At 37.2% G+C, this 21,060-nt stretch overlaps 1 protein-coding gene across 1 annotated transcript; it reads left to right on the forward strand.

Annotated features, from left to right (window-relative positions):
* The first annotated feature begins 272 nt into the window (after nt 1-272).
* Nucleotides 273-19,551, forward strand: LOC140738000 (dihydropteridine reductase-like). Its single transcript, XM_073064948.1, has 7 exons — nt 273-478; nt 821-913; nt 1,701-1,797; nt 2,534-2,674; nt 11,481-11,589; nt 16,200-16,283; nt 17,246-19,551. Exons 1-7 carry the CDS (start codon nt 392-394, stop codon nt 17,349-17,351), a joined length of 717 nt encoding a protein of 238 aa, XP_072921049.1. The 5' UTR covers nt 273-391; the 3' UTR covers nt 17,352-19,551.
* Nucleotides 19,552-21,060: the final 1,509 nt, after the last annotated feature.

Below are 21,060 nucleotides of genomic sequence, written 5' to 3' on the forward strand. Positions count from 1 at the left end.
GTTCCCTTTTTTGGTTTATTAAGAATACACGTGGTAGGCACTGCGAGTGGTCATTGATTTCCCCTGTTCGATGGTGCTGGTTATTTTCAGGCCAGGCAGCATCTATGGAAAAAAGTTCAGTCGACGTTTCCGCAGATGCTGCCTGGCCTGCTGAGTTCCTCCAGCATTTTGTGCGTGTTGCTCGGATTTCCAGCATCTGCAGATTTGCTGGTCGCTTCCAGTTTGGTTTTGCGTACAGGTTGCAGTAAGTCCTCCAGGGCGAAGGTGGTGCTGATGGCAGATAGAGTCGGCCATGTTTGGGCTGAGTGCCTCAGTGAACGTCTTCAGCTGAGTGACAGTGTGCAGCAGGCAGGAACGACCGGCTTGCTTTCGTTCCGAAAGACTATCGGCAATGGCGGCAGCTCGTAAAGTCATCGTGTACGGAGGAAAAGGCGCCCTAGGAACCAAATGCGTGGAGCTTTTTAAATCTAAGCACTGGGTATGTAGCTAAAGTAGGAACGACTGGGTCCTGGGCACACGGTCAACGCTAGGGACGTGTAACTGGGAGAATAAAATGAATTCAGTTCCGTGTTTTTCCATTAAATGTGCTGTGCGAAGCGGAATACACGTTCAACGCTGAAATGTAAAATGACATATGATTTTACATTTCAATAACTGAGCGTTAAACTCCTCTTTCGTGCTGCACTCAGCACGCTGTGTTTGATGACCAGTGGAGCCACAGGTGGATTGACAGATGGGCGGATATATATGTCAGATTGTGTTGGAGTTTCATCGTCGCCTGGATTTGTTTCGTGTTACATATAACTTTCCTCTGTTGCAGTGGGTTGCCTCCATTGATTTCACATCTAATGAAGAGGCGAATGCGAGTATCATTGTGAAGACGAGCGAGTCCTTCACCGAGCAGGCAGAGCAGGTAACAGCTGAAGACCATCACAGCCACAGGTGACAGCTACCCCTAAAGATACAGCAGAGCAGCTGACATTTAGTCCTGGTGTGTGCAGAGGAAGAAGGTGATTATGGTCCTTGACAGGTGTGGACAGAAAAGGTGACAACAGCTGCATACGGGTACAGGTAGACCAGGTGACAGCTGCTATTGATGCAATGAGTAGGTGACAGTTGGTAGGGAAGCTGTCTCCATCACAGGAGCCGAGATGATAATTGATTCTGACAAGTACATATGGATGGCAACTGCAGTGGATTGAGACAAGCAGATCAGGTAATAAATGTAAGATAGGGTATTATAATTAATAAGATGGATATGAGCATACAAATTAGGAGCACAGGTAACCCAAAGAGACTTCAAGCCTTCTCTGCAGTTCAAAAAGATCATAGCTGATCTAACTGTAATTTCAACTCTGCATGCCTATCTGTCCCTGGTAACCTTTCACCCCTTGCTAATCAAACATCAGTCTGCTTCTGTCTTAACAATATTCAGTAGCTCTATTCCCACCAGCCTTTTCAGGGAGAGAACTTCAGACTGGTGAGGATGAGAGGAAAACATTTGCCCCACTTCTGCCTTAAATATGCAGCCCCCTTGTTTTTAAACAGTGACCGGTAGTTCTAGATTCTCCCAGTAGAGGAAACATCCTCTCCCTCTTGACCCTCTCAACACATCTCAGGACCTTAGGGTGAATTGAAAATTCATCTGTTGATTGTGAAAGCAATGATAAAAGTTTTGCATGTCGTTCTGATTTCAACAGGTTACCGCTGATATTGCCAGCCTTCTTGGGGAGCAGAAGGTGGATGTCATCATCTGTGTAGCAGGGGGTTGGGCAGGCGGTAGCGCAAAAGCAAAATGTAAGTGTGTGTATTTCACACAGCCACAGCACTCACTCCCTTCTTATCATTTGTATACAAGGACAATGTTTTAATCAAAATGCATATGATTTAGCAATTAAGGATTTTGCATGAATGCATGATATTAAGTTCTAATTTTACTAAGCTTATGATAACATCTTATCACTTCCACCTTAAATCAGCAGAATGTATTCATTTGGGAAAATACCTGTTTTTAACATGCTACCTGAATGAGGGTGTGAATGCCTTTGGGTTTATTGATCTTAAGTTTACATTAGCCCGAATATCATGTTTTACCTTTTGGATCATGCAGGCTCTGATAATTTTGAGAACTTAGAAGTGACCAGCTGTAGTCCTTCCATACTTCAGTGTGGGAAATGATGCTAAGTGCATGAGAGTAATTAATTGAAATTTAAGATTAATTATGGAAAAATGTAACCACAATATTATATGGATGCAATCATGTCTGTCCCACGGGTGTAGGAGTAATGAAGGGCCCTAATGCTTTCTGATTCTTTGCTCTGCAGTGTTGCATTAAAGAGAATATTTCAACTGTCTCCTTGCTTATTTCTGTAAACACTGATATTGTAATAACTTTAAGATACTTCAGATGCATACCATTTTCCTTTGACATTTTGGGGAAATGATCCTATGTTTCCATTTTGCAATTATGGCTAATTTTTGTTTGATGCGAAATAAAATTTGGCAATGACTTTTGTTGTTTTATTTTTCCAAGCTCTTTATAAAAATGCTGACTTGATGTGGAAGCAGAGCATGTGGACATCTACAATCTCCAGTCATTTAGCCTCAAAATATCTCAAAGATGATGGCTTGTTGGCACTTACTGGAGCAAGTGCTGCTTTAAGTGGGACTCCAGGTGAGTGGGTCTTTCCTGATTGCTCTCTGAAAATATTAAATGGATTTTATTACCATTAGGTCTTTAAGTCTTAAAATGTATGTATGTATTTGCTGCTTTGCTATGTAATTTGAAATGCCACCAAAAAATAACTTGGTCTGTCTTATTTTTGGTGTACATATATATTTATATAGTGGACTGATTGAGAACTACAGTGGAATTAGTCACTAATTCATTAACGATCCAGATGCAGTTTCAACATTGGAGCATAATTTAATAATATGAACTTCTGAAAGTTTATTTTACTTCTAAGTAATGGTTGAAGAACCTTGAGGTTGTCTGAGACATTGCAGCAGCAGACGGTAGAACGATCGTTTCACTCAATAGCCTCATTATAATTAATGCATATATTTGAAAAGGAACAATAGCACCAGAATATCTTGAGCTGCAACATTTAAGTGTGAGACCTTTGGGGAGAGGAGTTCTGGAAGGGTAAAATTTCCTGTGGATTTTTCAACAGGGTCCCCTATGTTCTTGATTGTTCTGGTAAAGCTGCTTCCATGCATTGTACCTTAACTTATGACTGTGAAGCTAAGCACAGCTCCAATCCAATTTTTAAGTTTGTTTGTTTAAAAAAAATAAAAATTATTTATTAAATTTTTTAGAAAATTACAAAGAATGATAAAATAGTAAACAAGAGAAAAAATAATATTAACCCTCCCCCCTCCCCTTAACCCTCCCCCCCCTTAACCCTTGTCTAAAGAAAGGAAAAAAAGAAAGAAAGAAGAGAAAGATTGCCTGGATATCGGAGGATCCCCACATGCTCCATGGAGTTCAAAACAATTTTAATATTTATTTTTACTTAGCAAAAAGAACTTTAATTCAAAATAGGCTTATTCCTTTTACTATGGATAATAAACTTTTACATAATTGGTTCCAAAAGGGGATTAAATATATCGGTGATTGTTTTGAAGGAAGTATATTGATGTCGTTTGATCAATTAAAAAATAAATATAAAATATCAAACAACTATCAAACAACACTCTTTTCTGTTATTTTCAATTAAAGGCTTATTTACGAGAAAAGCTGGGTCAAACAATGTTGATGCCAAAACCTAGTGAAATAGAAATATTAATTCAAAAAGGAAAAATTAAAAAATTTACATCCTGTATGTACAATTTGATTCAAAAACAGACAATTAAATCAGGAATTCATAAATCAAGACAAAAATGGGAATCTGATTTGAATATTAAAATTGATGGAAAAAGCTGGTCAAGATTATGTTCTGATAATATGATAAATACAATAAATGTTCGACTTAGATTAGTACAATATAATTTTTTACATCGATTATATATAACACCACAGAAAATAAATAGATTAAATTCAAATATGTCTGACCAATGTTTTCGATGTAATCAAGAAATTGGTACTTTTTTACATTCTACTTGGTCTTGTTTTAAAATTCAATCATTTTGGATAAATCTACGACTTTTATTGGAACAAATTTTTAAGTTTGTTGATGATACTGCTGTTGTTGGCTGAATCAAAGGTGGTGTTGAATTAGCAGATAGGAGAGAGATTGAAAATCTGGCTGAGTGGTGCCAGAACAACAATCTCTCGCTCAGTGTCACTAAAACCAAGGTACAGGAGCCTGAGAAGAGTTGATTTGTCATGAATGCCTGGAAAGCACCAGATCCTTTTTTAGGGAGTTGATCATTGACTTCAGCAGGTGGAACCCAGAGGTCCATGAGCCAGTCCTCATTGGAGGATCGGAGGTGGAGAGGGTCAGCAATTGAAACATTTTGGTTGTACACAGGTCTCCAAAAACATACCTCCATTTAACTAATAATGTGAATTTTAAAACCATCTGACTGCACCAGTGATGATTTGGTGTGTCATATTAAAGGAGAAAATACTTACGCAATCAATTATTTTGTGTTTTATATTCGTAATTAATTTGGATCACTTTGTAAAGATCTGTTTTCACTTTGACACAGAAGAGTCTTTTTCTGTTTATCATTGTCAAAAAAAACCAAATTAAATCTGCTGTGATTCAATGTGGTAAAATGATAAAACAAGAAAACTTCCAGGGTGGGGGGGGGGTGAATATTTATTATAGACACTGTATACTTAGATAATAAATTTACTTTGAAATTCAAACTTTCTTTAATTCATTTTGAAGCTAGCAGTGAGGTCAGAATCTTGAGGAAGTTTAATAGACATCATTAAATTAAAATATTTAACTTACTGCATTGACATTTATTTAACTCGTGATTAATCTGGAATAATTTAAAAAACACCTATTTCTTTTTTTAAAATTTTTTTTATTAGTTTTTCAAAACATTTTACAAAATTAAAAACCCCAAATCCCAATGAGAAGCATTAATACAGTGCAAGATTAAGCATACAATAACAATATGCTACAAAGGAAGAGAATTTAACAAAAAAAGCACCTAAATTAAAGACAAGTGAGCTTAGTGTCCTCCCCAAGCCCCACAACACAAGAAAAAAACAACAACTCCAGACCAACCACCACACAGTATAAAGAGTATAAGTCCGGACAGTCAAACTCCCAGACTATGTATACACTTAGCAACAGAGGATAATAATGCCTACTACCAGAAAAAAAAAGGGAGCTGAAAGCAAGGGACCGAAAAGAAGAGAAAAAAAAAACCCTAGTCAAGAGGAAGGTTATGGAAGTACTCGATAAAAGGTCCCCAGACCTTATGGAACTTTAGATCCGAATTGAGAACTGAATAATGAATTTTTTCCAAGCAGGCCATAATGTCGTTAAGCCATTGCGCATGAGTGGGCGGGGCAACATCTCTCCATCTAAGGAGGATCAAGTGTCTCGCCAGGAGAGAGGCAAAGGATAGTATTCGGCATTTGGTCGGACCCAGTCATAAATCTGTCTCGCCCCAAAAACCGAACAGAGCAATTAAGGGTTTTGGTTCTAGGTGCTGATTCAGAATACCCGATAATGTAGTGAAGACATCTTTCCAGAATTTCTCCAAGCTAGGACAGAACCAGTACATATGGATGAGAGAGGCCACACCCCTCTTGCATATATCACAGAGCGGACTAATGCCAGGGTAGAATCGAGATAGTTTAGATTTAGACATATGGGCTCTATGAACAATCTTAAACTGTAAGAGGCAATGGCGAGCACAAAGGGAGGTTGAGTTAACCGATTTGAGAACTGAGTCCCAGCTCTCCTCAGATAAGGAGATATTTAAATCCTGCTCCCAGGCCATTTTAATTTTATCCACAGGGGCCCATCGTAAGGCTGCTAGTTTATCTCGGATAATTGAAATTAAACCTTTACCTAGTGGATTAATGGAAAGAAATAGGTCCATAGCATTTTTCGCAGGCATTTCAGGAAAGTTAGGAATTAAAGGAGCAGTAAAGTGTTGGATTTGGAGATATCTGAAAAAGTGAGCGTTAGGCAGGTTGAACTTAATGGAGAGCTGCTGAAAAGAAGCGAAGCGATTATCAATGAAGAGATCTTCAAAATGTCTAATGCCCTTCCTGTACCAAACATGGAATGCTGAATCGTACGTAGTAGGTAAAAAAAGGTGATTATGTGCGACAGGGCTAGAAACGGAAAACCCCTGGAAACCATAGCATTTCCTGAACTGAGCCCATATACGCAAAGTGTGTCTAACCAGAGGATTAGCTATTGATCTGGGCAGACTGCTAGGGAGTGCAGAGCCAAGAAGTGCAGATCTAGGTAATTCTTTAGTGGAGCTCAACTCCATTGCCACCCAGTTAGGGCACTCGGGTTGACCGTGGAAGAAAGACCAGAAGGCAGCACAATGTATATTAGCTGCCCAGTAATATAAGCGAAAGTTAGGTAAAGCCATGCCACCCTCTTTTTTAGATTTTTGGAGGTGGATTTTATTAATTCTAGAGCGCTTATTCTGCCACAGATATGACAAAATAATAGAGTCTAAGGAATCAAAAAAAGATTTAGGAATAAAAATTGGGATAGATTGAAATAAGTATAAAAATTTGGGGAGAACATACATTTTAACAACATTAATACGACCTACCAAGGACATAGATAGAGGTGACCATTGTGCCAGACTCTGTTTTATAGCATATGAAAGATTGACAAAGTTTTCACGAAAGAGGTCTTTAAACTTCCTTGTGACTGTAATTCCAAGATAAGTAAATTGATTATGGACTACTTTAAAAGGGAGATCACGAAATATTAGTTCTTGTGCTTCTTTATTAATTGGGAAAAGTTCACTCTTATGTAAGTTGAGTTTATAGACAGAGATCTGGCTAAACTGGTCAAGAAGTGAAAACATTAGAGGTAAGGATGTAGACGGCTTTGAGAGAAAGAGTAATAAGTCATCAGCATAGAGAGAAACTTTATGCTCAACACCCCCTCTCCAAATCCCGGTCAATTCAGGACAATTTCGAAATGCTATCGCCAGAGGTTCTATAGCCAAATCAAAGAGAACGGGACTTAAGGGGTATTCCTGACGGGTGCCACGTTTGAGATTAAATACTTGGGATTTCTGAAAATTAGTTAGAACAGAAGCAATAGGACACAGGTACAGCAATTGGATCCAAGAGATGAAGCTTTGGCCGAGGTCAAATTTTTCTAAGACTGCAAAAAGGTAGTTCCACTCTATACGATCAAATGCTTTCTCCGCATCAAGGGAGATAACACATTCAGGAGTCCCAGTTGGAACTGAGTATAAAATATTAAATAGACGCCGAATGTTAAAAAAAAGGGAGATGGTTTTTAATAAAGCCTGTTTGGTCATCAGAGATAATGGAGGGAATAACGGTTTCTAATCTATGAGCCAACACTTTAGCTAAGATCTTTAAATCAACATTGAGCAGAGAGATCGGCCTGTATGAGGAACACTCTGTTGGGTCTTTGCCCTTTTTTAAAAGAAGAATAATAGATGCCTCATTGAAAGAGGGTGGCAATTTGCCGTAATTAAACGAGTCAGATAGTACTGAAAGTAACTGAGGAGAAAGAAGTGAAGAGAATGATTTATAAAATTCCACAGGGAACCCATCAGGTCCAGGAGATTTCCCTGAGGACAGTGCAGAGATTGCAAAAGATATTTCTTCTGGTGATATGGGCGCATTAAGTTTGGCTTTGAAATCAGATGAAAGTGAGGGGATATTCAGACTCTGTAAAAATTGATCCACAGAGATATTGAAAAAACACCTATTTCTGTAGCAATGATCTGGAACCCATAGGATTATCTCAAATATCCATTTGGTTCAGCAATGTCCTTCTAGGAAGGAAATTTGCCATTCATACATGGTGCATGTGACGGCAGATCCATTAATCTCTTCCATTCAGAGCGAGTTGGAGATGGGAAATAAATGCCTGTATAACCAGATCCTCATCCTGTGTCTGGGCTATCCAATCCCATAGAGCCCTCTGCAGCCTCTTTTGTCGGTTCTCAATTTCAGTTGTATGGCCTTTGGCATTTTGTCCAGACTCAGCTGCCACTCTGCTTTAATCTGGGGAAAGAAGAGTTAAAAAAACAATTAATTTAATATCTTATTAGAATTTTAGCATGGAGTTGTTTGCTTCAGAAAGCTATGAATCAGTGGGGAGATGATAAGAATTGTCTTTGCACATCGAGTTGTAGAGGTAGGAAATGACTGAAGACTGAGGAGCAGTGGAAGCAGTTTCATCGGGATTCAACATTGGGAATTTGATAAATTCTTAAAAAGGAAAGAAAATCACACCACTTCACTTAAGGACAGCTAGTGTAGTATTAATAGAAAAGCTATTTTGAAGAGCCTGGACTAGTATGTTCTGTTGTCCTTTGAAACTATGTGGCTGATTGTGCTAAATGCTTGCAGAATTTTCAAGTATTCATAGTTCACTCCATAGCTTCATTGGAACCAAATGTATTCTATTGAAGATGACAAGCAAATGTTTAATGCCAATGTTTAATGTTTAATTTACCCCCACGTGTCTTTGGATCGATAGCACAATGTTTTGAAGTGTTTGTGATCAAAACCATATTGTTGCCATTATGCAAACATACCTTGGACGTCGCGGCTTCTGAACATTATCTTAGTTATAATTTATCTTTTTATTTATTTACCATAGTTCTTTGCTGGTTTATTGCGCTTAGTTTAAATAGTTTAAGCTTATCAAAATACAAAAATATCTGCTGATGCTGTAAGTCTGAAATTAAAATAGAAAAAGATAGAAACACTTAGGTTTGGTTTTTACTTATTTTGCTAATCTTATCTGCTTTCAACCTTTGAAGATTGCAGTGGGGATAACAGATGTACTGATTATGTAATAGGGAATTGGCAGATTCATAAAATTTTGAAGCAGATTTTGTGAGATCAAAAGGTTTTAATATCCTTGTATCTTATTTATTGAAGGTATGATTTTATACTTAGAAAGTACATTTGCAATATTGGTCTCATGATGATTATTTCAGAAGTTCTAGCCACTTAGAACCACATTTTCAGGTTATGTGTTCAAATGAAAATGAAGCAGCTGGTTTAAATTTGTGCAGGGTTATTTGGTTTGACCTTGCGTTTAATCGATAGAATGAACAACTGTTGGGGCCAGTGAACTGTGACTGGTTTCCTAATGTGCACTGTCAATAATTAGTCAGTCCCAACTATTACTGCTGGGTTTTAAGGATTTGCTTTTTTGACAATAGAATGCAGTTCATAGTTCTTTTAGATCAATCTACTCTTTAGGAAACCATTAAAAATGGAATGTTAATAATCTTGCTTTCCAAACATATTTCTTGGCATTTCTTTTAAACGGTAAATATTAAACATTTGATTAGTTTTAAGTTTATTAATTAACTATTTATTCCTTATATAAAGATGTCTTTTCTAAATTATGTTTTAATTATTTTGTCTTCCCTTGTTTGCATCATATCAACCACAAAGATCTTTGGGATGGATTATACTTGTTTTTGTCTGACATTTCTGTAAATAATTAGTAGCTTTCTGTCACCTGCTATGCAACTTGCCTCCAACTTTCATGTCTGCATGTAAAAATACAGAAGTCAGAGATGAGCTGGAGGTCAGATGAAACTCATCTGATGATCTGCTCCACCAATGGTCTTCTCACTGAACTTGGCAGTTTGACACAGGAACCAGGGTTACTGAACCTGAGTTTACTTATTTTACTTTGAGTTACTATTCCCACTGCCTGTGATATTTATTTATTCATTTATTTTAAAAGCGATTTCAAGATATTCAACTCTACTTGAATGATTTTTAAAAATTCTCTGAAAAACTTCTCCTTGTCAGAGATTACACATTCCCCCTGTGACTGTGCTGGTTTCCTCCCACATACCAAAGGTGTGCAGGATGGTATGTTAGCAGGACACTGTAAATTGTTCCTTGTGTATTATAGAGTGGGGGAACTTGTGGGGTGTGCCTGGAAAGTGGGAGAAGAAAATGGATTTGTGTAAATGGGTGTTTAATAGATGACATAGTCTCCTTGGCCTTGTTTTTGTGCTGCACCATGATGACTCTATGACAATTTAACAAAAGTAAATGTTTAAAAGCCCCTTGAACACTTTTTTGTGCAATAGTGCCATAGACATAGAGTATCAAAGTTCCATCAGGGCTGCCCGGATGGGGCTTTATGGTCTGATTCTGGGATGACTCTCAGATATCAAGGGTCAATATGGTCCATCAGATTCCAAACAGGTCAGTCTGGGTGGGATCACAACAGGTTAATGTGGCTGGGATCACAACACTGGTGACTTCAGGTAGATGGCTGGATGCAAACCAAAGGATTGCTATTTACCTCATTTTCCTTATCTTGAAGACCTCTGTTGTGACTGAACTAAAACTGAGTCACAAGGGAGCTGTCACTGGGAAATATAGAAGTCTTTATTCATACAACAAACTTTCTGTAGAGACAGTCCAAAAGAATCTCACTCTCCTGACAGGAAGTTTTATACTTCTTCAACACAAAGGTTACAAAAAACTACAGTTTCAATTAATAGTCACCTACTTAACTTGAACATTTTGAATATAGTCAGGTAAATCTACAGAATTAATACTTACAATGGTAGCATATCACAACCAGCAGAACCCCTTTTGAATAGTCAATGCTGGTGTCTGTTTCAAAAGCCAGACACGTGAAATATACCCCCTTTGTTACAGTGTTGTGGGATGTCTCCATGAATGTACAGCTAACCAGAAGGTTAAGAGACTGCACTGTGCATTAAATAGCAGGAACATTCACCTATTGTCATTTCCAATGTAGTTTCAATGGGACAGAATCATAATGTCCCATTAAGTTGTGCACAGGTTTTATTTCTTAAAGACTGGTTCTTATTTTACTTAATCCATAATTGTGCTACCCATAATGTCATTACTCCAGAATGATCCCTAACATCCAACATCAAGTCAACGGTCATGAGGTAAAGCCTTAACTTAAAGCCTCTTCATAATTGTGGGTAGAGTTTATAAATTCAGAGGGAAGATTAGTTTGTTGGTTCAAAAGTATTTCAATTAAGGAGCATGGGAATGATTATACTGAGAGGATTGTGTAATTAGGTTAGGAGGGGCCTTGATTGTGAAAAATACTGAACAAATACAACATATTAGGATTGCAATGTGCAGTACCATTTTTGACTGAAAAGGATGCCTGGTTGAGTATCTGCTGAGTGATTCTGAGTGTGGAATCCCTAGAAACCATGGAGCAGCCATTTGGTGGGTGGGGAAACAAAACAGCTTGATCTCCCATTTAACATGTCTTGCGGTTGTTGTGATTGAGGTAAAGAACTTACCGTTGCTTTAGGAACCGCACCAGTTGTGTGTTTCAGCCCATCTGTTTCCCATTTAGGAATGGTGGGCTATGGCATGGCGAAAGCAGCTGTACATCAACTGTGCCGGAGTCTAGCTGGAGAGAACAGCGGATTGCCCGTTGGATCTTCTGCTCTGGCAATTTTGCCGTAAGTATCAAGTCTACCCTGAACATGCTAATGTTCCCTGTCCCATTTAAGGAGAAAATTACTGTTATCTCTCACAAAGCACTTGGCATTAATTGTCAATTGATTGAATTGGTGCATGGTGTGCTAACAATGTGTATCTTGAAATTTAGGATAAAATATTTAAAGTTAAATATTTCAATATTTCAGTCCTGTTTAAATAAGCTTTTTGTCTGTGTTTCATGTGTTATTCCACATTTCTGTGAAACTGTTGTATTTGTGCAAAAATAATTTATCTCCAGTCATTCACATCCTTGGGATTTGGACATGTCTCTGTTTTGTCAGCTGATTAACTTCTATTATCTCCTTCTAACCCTCTGGGGTAATGAACATATCAAGTCTCTTCTAATCTATCATTACTGTGTTCACTCGTAAAATCATTTTGGTTATTGCTGCTGGCTCAAGGCTATCGCTTTTTTAATAATCATAGGATCTTTCTCTCCTTGCCAAAATTTTCCTGCATCCTAAGTCATGCCTACCCATCCCATTGTGTTTGTTCATGTATGTTGTCTCCCAGAGCTTCAGATTTAATATCCTCAGTCTTAAATTCATAAATCTCTCTGGAGAAGTGTTTTCTGATGCTTAACAAAAATGTTATATAGATGTAATTTCTTGATATTTATCATGGTGGTGGGATCTCTCTTTTGCCCTCCTCAGTCCTGGAATCATTCAGTCATTCCTCCCACTTCTTTCTCCTTTGATTCTTCTATTCTCTTTCCTTTCAAGGATCTGGGCCTTGAGCTCAGGAAGTTTCCCCGCCTTTTAATCTCTCTCTCAATTGAGTCATCTCCGGTCATGTGTGCGACTGATTATCCACTTTTGATTATATATCTGTAAAGCATTTTGAAATGATAGTTTCGATTGAAACAGATTTCTGTTCTGGTCCTGGAGTGTTCATGTTACTTGTGTATGTGGCATTTTCTGGTGATTGATTTAATAATTGCCTTACTGTTTACTGCAAGTATTCAATGTACAAGGAACCTGAATACTCTTACTTCAATAAAATGACTGTGAGATATTAATTACTAGAAGCTACTTTAAAAGAACAAAGTTTATTTCATTCATTAGTAATCAGAATTAGTAAAAAAAACCTGCAGAAACTTGAGATGAAAATGGAATATGTTGGAATATTCAATAGGTGAGGCAGCATTACGGTGTGGTAGTACAGCGGTTAGTGCAACACTTTACAGTGTAAGATTAGAGTTCACTTCCCATCTGTCTGTAAGCAGTTTGTATGTTCTCCCCATCACTGCATCAGCTTCTTCTGGGTAATATGGTTTCCGCCCACATTCCAAAGGGCTATGGTTAGAGCTAGTGTGTTGTGCACCTTTATGTTGGCGCTGTAAGTATGGTGATACTGTGGGCTACCCAGCACAATCATCGTTGATTTGATGTGACGCAAACAATGCCTTTCACTGTATGCTTTTATGTGCGTCAAATAAAGATAATCCTCTTCTCCATTTACGTAGAGGAAAACAGTTAATATTTGAGGTCAGTGATGTTTTTTTGGAACAGTTCTGTTGAAAGATTATCGGCCTTAAACTGGCTGAGTGTTCCAACAATCTCTACTTTAATTTCATTTTAGTTTTTTCTGCTTTTGCCTTTCTTAAACTGAACACTGTACATCGCTTAACCACACATTTTATAAATATTTTAAAATGTTATCATGCCACAATCTTTAAACAAAGTTCAAGGTAAATTTGTTATCTAAGTTCATATATTTCACCATATACAACCCTGAGATTCATTTTCTTGTGGGCATACTCATAAATCCATAATAGAATAATAATTCTAATAGAATCAATGAAAGACCACACCAACTTGTCATTCGACCAGTTGCAAAAGACAACAAACTGTGTAAGTACAAAAAGAAATAAATAATAATAATAAATAAATAAGCAACATATATTGAGAAAATGACATGAAGAGTCCTTGGAAAGTGAGTCCATAGGTTGTGGAAACATTTCAATGATGGGGCAAGTGAAGTTATCTCCTTTGTTTCAAGAGCCTGATGATTGAGGGGTAATAACTGTTCCTGAACCTGGTGCTGTAAGTCCTGAGGCTCCTGTATCTTCTTCCTGATGGCAGAAGCAAGGAGAGGATATGTCCTGGGGGTCCCTGATGATAGATGCTGCTTTCCTGCAACACCACCATGTAGATGTGCTCAGTGATGGGTAGGGCTTTACCCATGGATGACTGGGCTATATCCACAACTTTTCATAGGCTTTTCCATTTTGGGGCATTAGTGTTTCCATACCAGGCCATGATGCAACCAGTCAATATACTCTCCACCGTGCATCTATAGAAGTTTGTCAAAGTTTTAGATGTCATGCCGAATCTTCACAGACTCCTAAGGAAGCAGAAGTGCTGCCGTGCTTTCTCCATAATTGCACTTACGTGCTGGGCCCAGGACATAATAACACTGAGGCATGGGAAGTTGCGAACCCTTGCCAGCTCTGATCCTCCAGTGAGGACTGGCTCGTGGACCTCTGTTTCAATTTCAGCAAAAAATGTTTCGGAGGTCTTGTACATCAGATGCTTATATAGTTGAAGGTGGGATTAAATTAACGGTGAATACCATTCTGAGAAACATTTGATGATGTAGTAAAACAAAAAAAGCACCACAGAAGAATGATTATACATATTTGAAAATTGAACCAAGTCCATTTGATTTCGACATCTCTTCGAATCTAATGGGTTACTTACTATATGTTGCCCAAATTGTAACTCAGTAACAGGAATAGGAATGGTCTGTATTTTGTGAATGAAGTAATGGTGCCACCAGCATTGTCATTTAGCTCTTTAGGCACAGAACGATTAATACACATATCAGCTGACTGAAGTTTCTTTTTTTTTGGAGGCTTTATCACATTTATGATTTTAGAACAACATGTATTTATTACACTATTTGTTAAGGGAGTAGAAATGTTATAAATAATTGACACAAGAAGTACAGCAGATGCTGGAAATCTAGAGCAATACACACACTGCACTCAAGGAGCTCAGCAGGCCAGGAAGCATCTCTGGTTGGGAATAAACAGTCGAGGTTTTCGGCCACAACTCTTCATCAGGACTGGGAAGGAAGGGAAAAGGAGTCAGATTAAGATGGTGAGGAAGAAGTACAAGGTGATAGGTGAAACTGGGAGAGGGGGAGTGGGTGAAGCAAAGAGCTGGAAAGTTGATTGAGGGAAGAGATAATTGGTTTCCTGATAATGTGTTAAATTACCAACATATCTGGTGTAATTTGGATGATGTAAAAGGGGAATTGTTGTAAATAACCATTTCTAGTATATGTGTGGCCATGGTGGATGTTGATCAGAGGCTTTCTTTATCTTTCCTGCACTTTTAAACCGCAGGATCCTCCTGTTTATTAGCAGTAGCAGGATCAGATGTCACCGCTCTGAGTATTGTTATCCAACCCTATGAATTCTCAACATTTCAGCTGTAAGATTAGTTGTTCTGTGTCATTTCCTGAATGAGTCACAGTTTTCAATGAACTTTCATTTTGAAGACCAAAGACATTGATCTTGCTGAATCCTAACCTTTAAATTTCATATACTATCCCTCAGTAATATTGTTCTTGTCTTAGCACTTCGGTTGCCCATGTCTGTGTCCATAAATGTGTTTAAAATTCATACGTATACTGACCAAAAAAAAGAGGAGCCTTTGCACTATCCCTGTCTTGGTCGACCAACTTTATTTCCTCAAATGCTAACATGTACCTTTCACACATACTGTTCTCATGTATAAATGCTTCATGACTTTGTTCTACATGATCTCCTGTGTCTTCAGCCCCTTATCTTCCTCTCTGGCTATTGACACTATAATTCCTTAATCACTATTCCGCATTCATCATATTTAATACAATTAAAATCTACCTCTGGCAGGGTTTTAGTCACGTCTAACTTCATCCTTTGTAGCTTGTTTTATATTTCCATTGTATTCTTACTGGAATGCCTTGATTGATGACTGGGTGAAAGTGATTCTTGAGAATAATACCTTGGCAATGTTATATCTTCTTGAGATTTACCTGCTGTTTTGGGTCTTTAAGGTTCTTCAGTTTATGTCTTTTAATGTATTTAAATTCGACTTATAATACATTATAAGTACTTTATTAAGAAAGTACTTAATAAAGGGAATGAAAGGATAATACAGGTAGATGGGAATGCTGAGTTGAGATGTTACAATGAATAAAACCTGTTTGATCTTATTAAATGGCCGAGTGGCTTCAGGAGCTTTAAAGCCTGCTTCTCTTCCTAATTTATACATTCTCATCCATCAGCCTTGACAGGAAAACTGCAGATAATCTGTTTCTACCTCACTTTCTTAGTGGTGCCGATAAGACAGACAAAGGGGTTTATTTTGTATATAATTTAGAAAACATCAGTGTAGAGAAAATATATTTGAATTTAATTTTTATTTAAACTTGCCAAACAGAGATGGAAATGCGTGTGTCCTTTTAAATTGCCTGTTTCTGGGCAAACTGATGTTATCAAGCCTTCACCATGGTAACATGTAGACATAAAATACTTATGACATCAAGAGCTTTCACTTCAATTTAATTTATCTTCCAGAGTTACCTTGGATACACCGATGAACAGGAAATCAATGCCTAATGCAGATTTCAGCTCCTGGACACCATTAGAATTTGTTGCTGAGTGAGTATCCAGCTGGGTCAATTGTTTGTACTCAGTTTGCATCAGTGAGCTACTGTTTATTTATTTTTTTGTGTCTGGCCTAGTGTCCAGACTCCAAATTGAGAGGCCTATTTGTCTGTTTTAGCAAAAGACACATATTCTGCACAGAATTACTGAGGGTAGCTGACTTTTCCAAAGAGCAATTACATCTATGGTGATTCATGGACAATGACCTTTTAATGTCAATAGCAGCCTGCGGGGAAATGAAATGAAATTAAATTATGCTGATACCTGATAGAAACCAGCATCCTATATTCACAATATAATTTTCTAGGAACTATGCTTATTGGTATAAATTATAAAAATAAACATTCAGGGAGTTTAATTTGATAGATTTTTGAAAGTCTTCCCTAATATAAATGAAGTTTGGTGAGAGAAAGCTTAAAAATGGTAACACGGTATATTCTTCAAATTCATTCTGATTATATTCTGAACATTCGCCAGAAATTCTTACCACTGATACCGAATTTCTCTTTGTTAAAATGAATAGGCAGAACATAATGGGCTGTTGTATTTTGTTTGGTGGAATGAAAGATATTAAATGAAAGTCAAGTTCTTTGATGCATTATACAGGCATGCAAAGATCACTCAAATTTTCGTACTGAAACTTGGCCAATCCTTACCAATATGAGATAATCAGATGGGACAAGATCTCCTGACTTAGGGGTGGAATGTAGTAATCCTGGGTTGACCTCATATGCTAGGTTCACTGAAATGACTTTCTCTGAATCAATTTTGCCATCACAAACTTAATATGTTATGAAAGATGATAATCTTAGAATAAAATTTGAAGGCATGATGAAATCAGGATAGGTTTAAAATTTATTAACATTCATTTTCATTCTTGAGACTGCATTCTGATGTTTTGAAGAAACTTTTGTTTCACATTATGAGAATTACTTGTGTGTGATTTTTTTTTCCAGAACCTTCTATAACTGGACTGATAAAGCTGCCAGACCTGCCTCAGGAAGTCTTATTCAACTTGTAACAACTGGGAACAAAACTGATCTAATCCCTGCTCAACTCTGAGATGGAATCTCCATTATTAACCATACAACATGGAGATCAGTTTAGTTATTTTTGTGAAGTGCCATTTCGCATACCTAATAGGAATCAATTGGTACCAGTGATAATGTGATGGATGGTGATGGAAAAAATATTTGATTGCATCTTCCTTTCTTACTACTTCCTTGCCCTGTGTATTGAAGGTTTCTCCACTCAGTGATTTGAACACTATTTTCCTTCTCTTTTTTAAACTTCTTATTGCTATTTCTTACGCTAACACATTATGCTTTCACAGAATTATTTGAGATGAGAAAGTACAGAATGAAAGATCATTTTCCTTGCCTTATGTTAGCTTACCTCGTCTTGTTTACCAGTAGCTAAGTGAACGCTTTATCTTTTTATGATTGTGTTTCTGTAATAAACATTGCACCATCTACAATCTACAGATTGTTTGAAATTTGTATAGAATGAGACTCAAATTGATGGTGTAAGCTCACATTTCCAGGATTAACTACATTTCAGAATTTAGTTGAGTTCACAGCTTGATTTATATTTCTGCTCATAACCTGTTAGAACATTTGAATGATTTTTATTTGATGGAGTGCAGAGTATAACTTAGTTCAATTGGAAGCATAATGCAAAGTATACGAGTGTTCAGTTTGACTGAACTCATCTGAACTGGATTGAGATTCTACTGCTGAGTCCAACTGAATCATCAATAGAATTTGTTAATGAATTTGCAAGTTCTTTCAAGATCACAAAACTTTGAAAGGAGGAATTATACAAGAAAGGAGTTCTATGATATTCTAACAAAAAAATCTTCCCATCAACAGAACAGCTGCAGATATAGATTATACTTAGTTTTCTCACTACCTCATTGGCCACACCTTCCAACATCTCCTTAACTATTCTTGATCTGGAAAGGATGGACCAAAGTTTCTGTTCCGTACTTTTCTATGAAATCAGACTAGAAGCAGAGTACGGGTTCTTACGGCAGCACAGTGGAATAGCTAGAAGACTTGCTGCCTCGCGGGTTCAGTTCTGACCTCTGGTGTTGCCTGTGTCAAGTTACTATGTTCTGTGGATGCTCTGATCTCCACCATATACCAAAGACGTACAAGTTATTAGGTTAATATGCCACCATAAATTGAGCCTAGTGAAGAGTTGAATGGTAGAATCTGGGGAGATTTCATAGGAATATAGTAAGAATAAAATGGGATTCAGGCAAATGGTGTTTGATGGTTGGATAGGACTCAGTGGGCTGGAGGGGCTGTTTACATGCATATTGTCTCCAAGCCTCTATACTTAAAATTAGTTCTAATGTTAAAATAGTGCAGTCAAAGAAATCCTACCAATTAATTTTTAGTGATGTACCTTAAATTGTCTGAGTCATGCATAGAGATTTTAGTCTGCTTCATTCATAATTATAAACAGGAATAGGATAAACAATATTTACTACAAGGAAAAGAAAGCTGATAGATCCAAAACCAAAAAAATCAAATCACAAAATCTACCTAATATAATGTTTGAGTTTGCAAAATGTGTTTTACATACACAATTGTAAAAGAATTATCTAAAAAGATGTTAGTAAAACATATGGATTGTATTATTTCCTTTATACATTGGTTTCTCAGAGTTGTTTTCCAGCTAAGAAGTGGGAAAAGTAACTTATTGCCAAGTAGTGCTTGCACTCGAGGAAGGGCCACCGGGAGACGGATGTAGGTTAGACGCTTTGCAGCGGTTTTTTCTAGTTGTTTCACCTTATTAGAAAAATGTTTCCCACACCCTCTGCATGCTCCAGATCAGCAAGTTCAAGTAATGAATTTGTGGAAAAACAAAAGGATGAATGCATTTCTAATAATGATGATCTAAAGAAAAAGTTATTGTGAAAATAATTATCTTGGAGCATCTCCAACTCTGAAATTAAAAACTCAACAATTCACCCTTTGAATGGATTTACAATCTAATTCACGTCATTGATACACATTCTCTTCAGTTTGAATTTGGTTTGCCAATATAGTTGTACCATAAGTGATTCTAATTATGATGCAGTAGCAATGATAAACTTGAATTGCTTTACATGAACGTAATTTTCTACATTAATACATTATCTTGACTCTTAATGCGAATATAATATGTACAATGGAATATTAAAATTGTTGTAATCAGTATTCAAGCTTTGTAGCTATGTCATCAATAAAGCAAATATGTATTTGTGATTTGATTCTGTTTTCAGTAGGAATTCTTTCAGATCACTATTTTAGAAGAACTGCCAATTCTAAAGATGTACTTTAAAGGTAAAGGTTCACTTATTATCAAAGTATACAACTCCAAAATTCTTCTTTTCCAGGTAGCCATGAAACCAAGACAGAAAAAAAAGGTAGTACAATCATCAACCCCCTAATCCCCCCTCCCTGTGCAAAAAAACCAAACAGGAACAGAACAGGTACATCAATCCCCAAATCCCCCTTCCCTGTGCAAAACAAAACAAACAGGAACAGAACGGGTACATCAATCCCCAAATCCCCCCTCCCTGTGCAAAAAAACCAAACAGGAATGGAATGGGTACATCAATCCCCAAATCCCCCCTCCCTGTGCAAAAAAACCAAACAGGAATGGAACAGGTACATCAACCCCCAAATCCCTCCTCCGGCACGAAAAATGAACAGAACTGAACAAGGCACATCGACCCTCAAAACCCCCTCCCCGCACAAAAAAACAAGGAAGGTCAGCCAAAAAACACAAAACTATGAAAAACTATAACAAGGGTTGGCAACTTTTTTGCCTCTGTGGGCCTGATTGCGTTTTAATGAGCGGATGGTGGGCCACATAAATGCCATAAAAAACTTGAAATATGGGAATTATCCATTTAAATACATTTAGTTATGTTTTGCCTCAAATTAACGAATAACGCATGCTAGAAAATCATTTGTGCTTAACCAAGGATGCCAATTAGTAATCAAAGAACTCAGTTTAGTTGCAATTTATTTCAGTCAAAGCATTTTTTGAATCAATTAAAAGGACACAAGGAGTCTTTAAACATAAGATGTATGAACATAATGCATTGAATGGTGGTAAATTAAGTATAATAAAAAAGAAAATTTTAATGCAAACAGTCGATGAATCAATGTGAAGCTTGATGCTGTTTGTTGCTTGAAAGCTTCTGAATATTGGGGGTCAGACTTGTTGATGCCAAGAGCAAGGCATTATCCAGATGGGCATCAGTCAATCTTGTTCTCAAATGGTTCTTGGTGTGCTTCATGTTTGAAAATAATTGCTCACGCAGATAAGTGCTACCAAACAATGATGCCATCTTTTTTGCATGGTCACTAAGTCAGGATACTTCCCACTTGGATGAATATGTTTTCTGTAGAAGTCAAGCACTGACACATCTTCAGAATGAAATTTCGGTCTCAATATGTCGTCACACTGCATCTCAATCAATTCTATTTGAAAAAATTCTGATGCAGTGTCCACTTTCATATCAAATGGAATAGCAAACAGCTTGAACTCATTTGCATGCAAGCAAAAATCAGCAAAATGATGATTTTTTAATTTTATTTCGAAGAGCGAGTTATTCAACAAGTATCATAGCATATGGAAATATCTGGATATTTAGCATGGATTTCTTGATAAAACACAGTGATGCTGTTTCTGTTTACAAATTTGAACGATCCCATCTGGAAACCTGTGCATGCACGGAGAGTATCTAATACATTTTAAAAGGTTGTCT

The sequence above is a fragment of the Hemitrygon akajei genome, chromosome 13, assembly GCF_048418815.1.
Source record: "Hemitrygon akajei chromosome 13, sHemAka1.3, whole genome shotgun sequence".
NCBI lineage: Eukaryota > Metazoa > Chordata > Chondrichthyes > Myliobatiformes > Dasyatidae > Hemitrygon > Hemitrygon akajei.

Bases quoted from the DNA above. Each gene is read 5' to 3' on its own strand.
- LOC140738000 (XM_073064948.1), top strand. From the start codon at position 392: ATGGCGGCAGCTCGTAAAGTCATCGTGTACGGAGGAAAAGGCGCCCTA. The intron at 1,798-2,533 runs GTAAGTGTGTGT...TATTTTTCCAAG, and splicing joins CGGTAGCGCAAAAGCAAAAT to CTCTTTATAAAAATGCTGAC. The intron at 11,590-16,199 runs GTAAGTATCAAG...TTTATCTTCCAG, and splicing joins TCTGCTCTGGCAATTTTGCC to AGTTACCTTGGATACACCGA.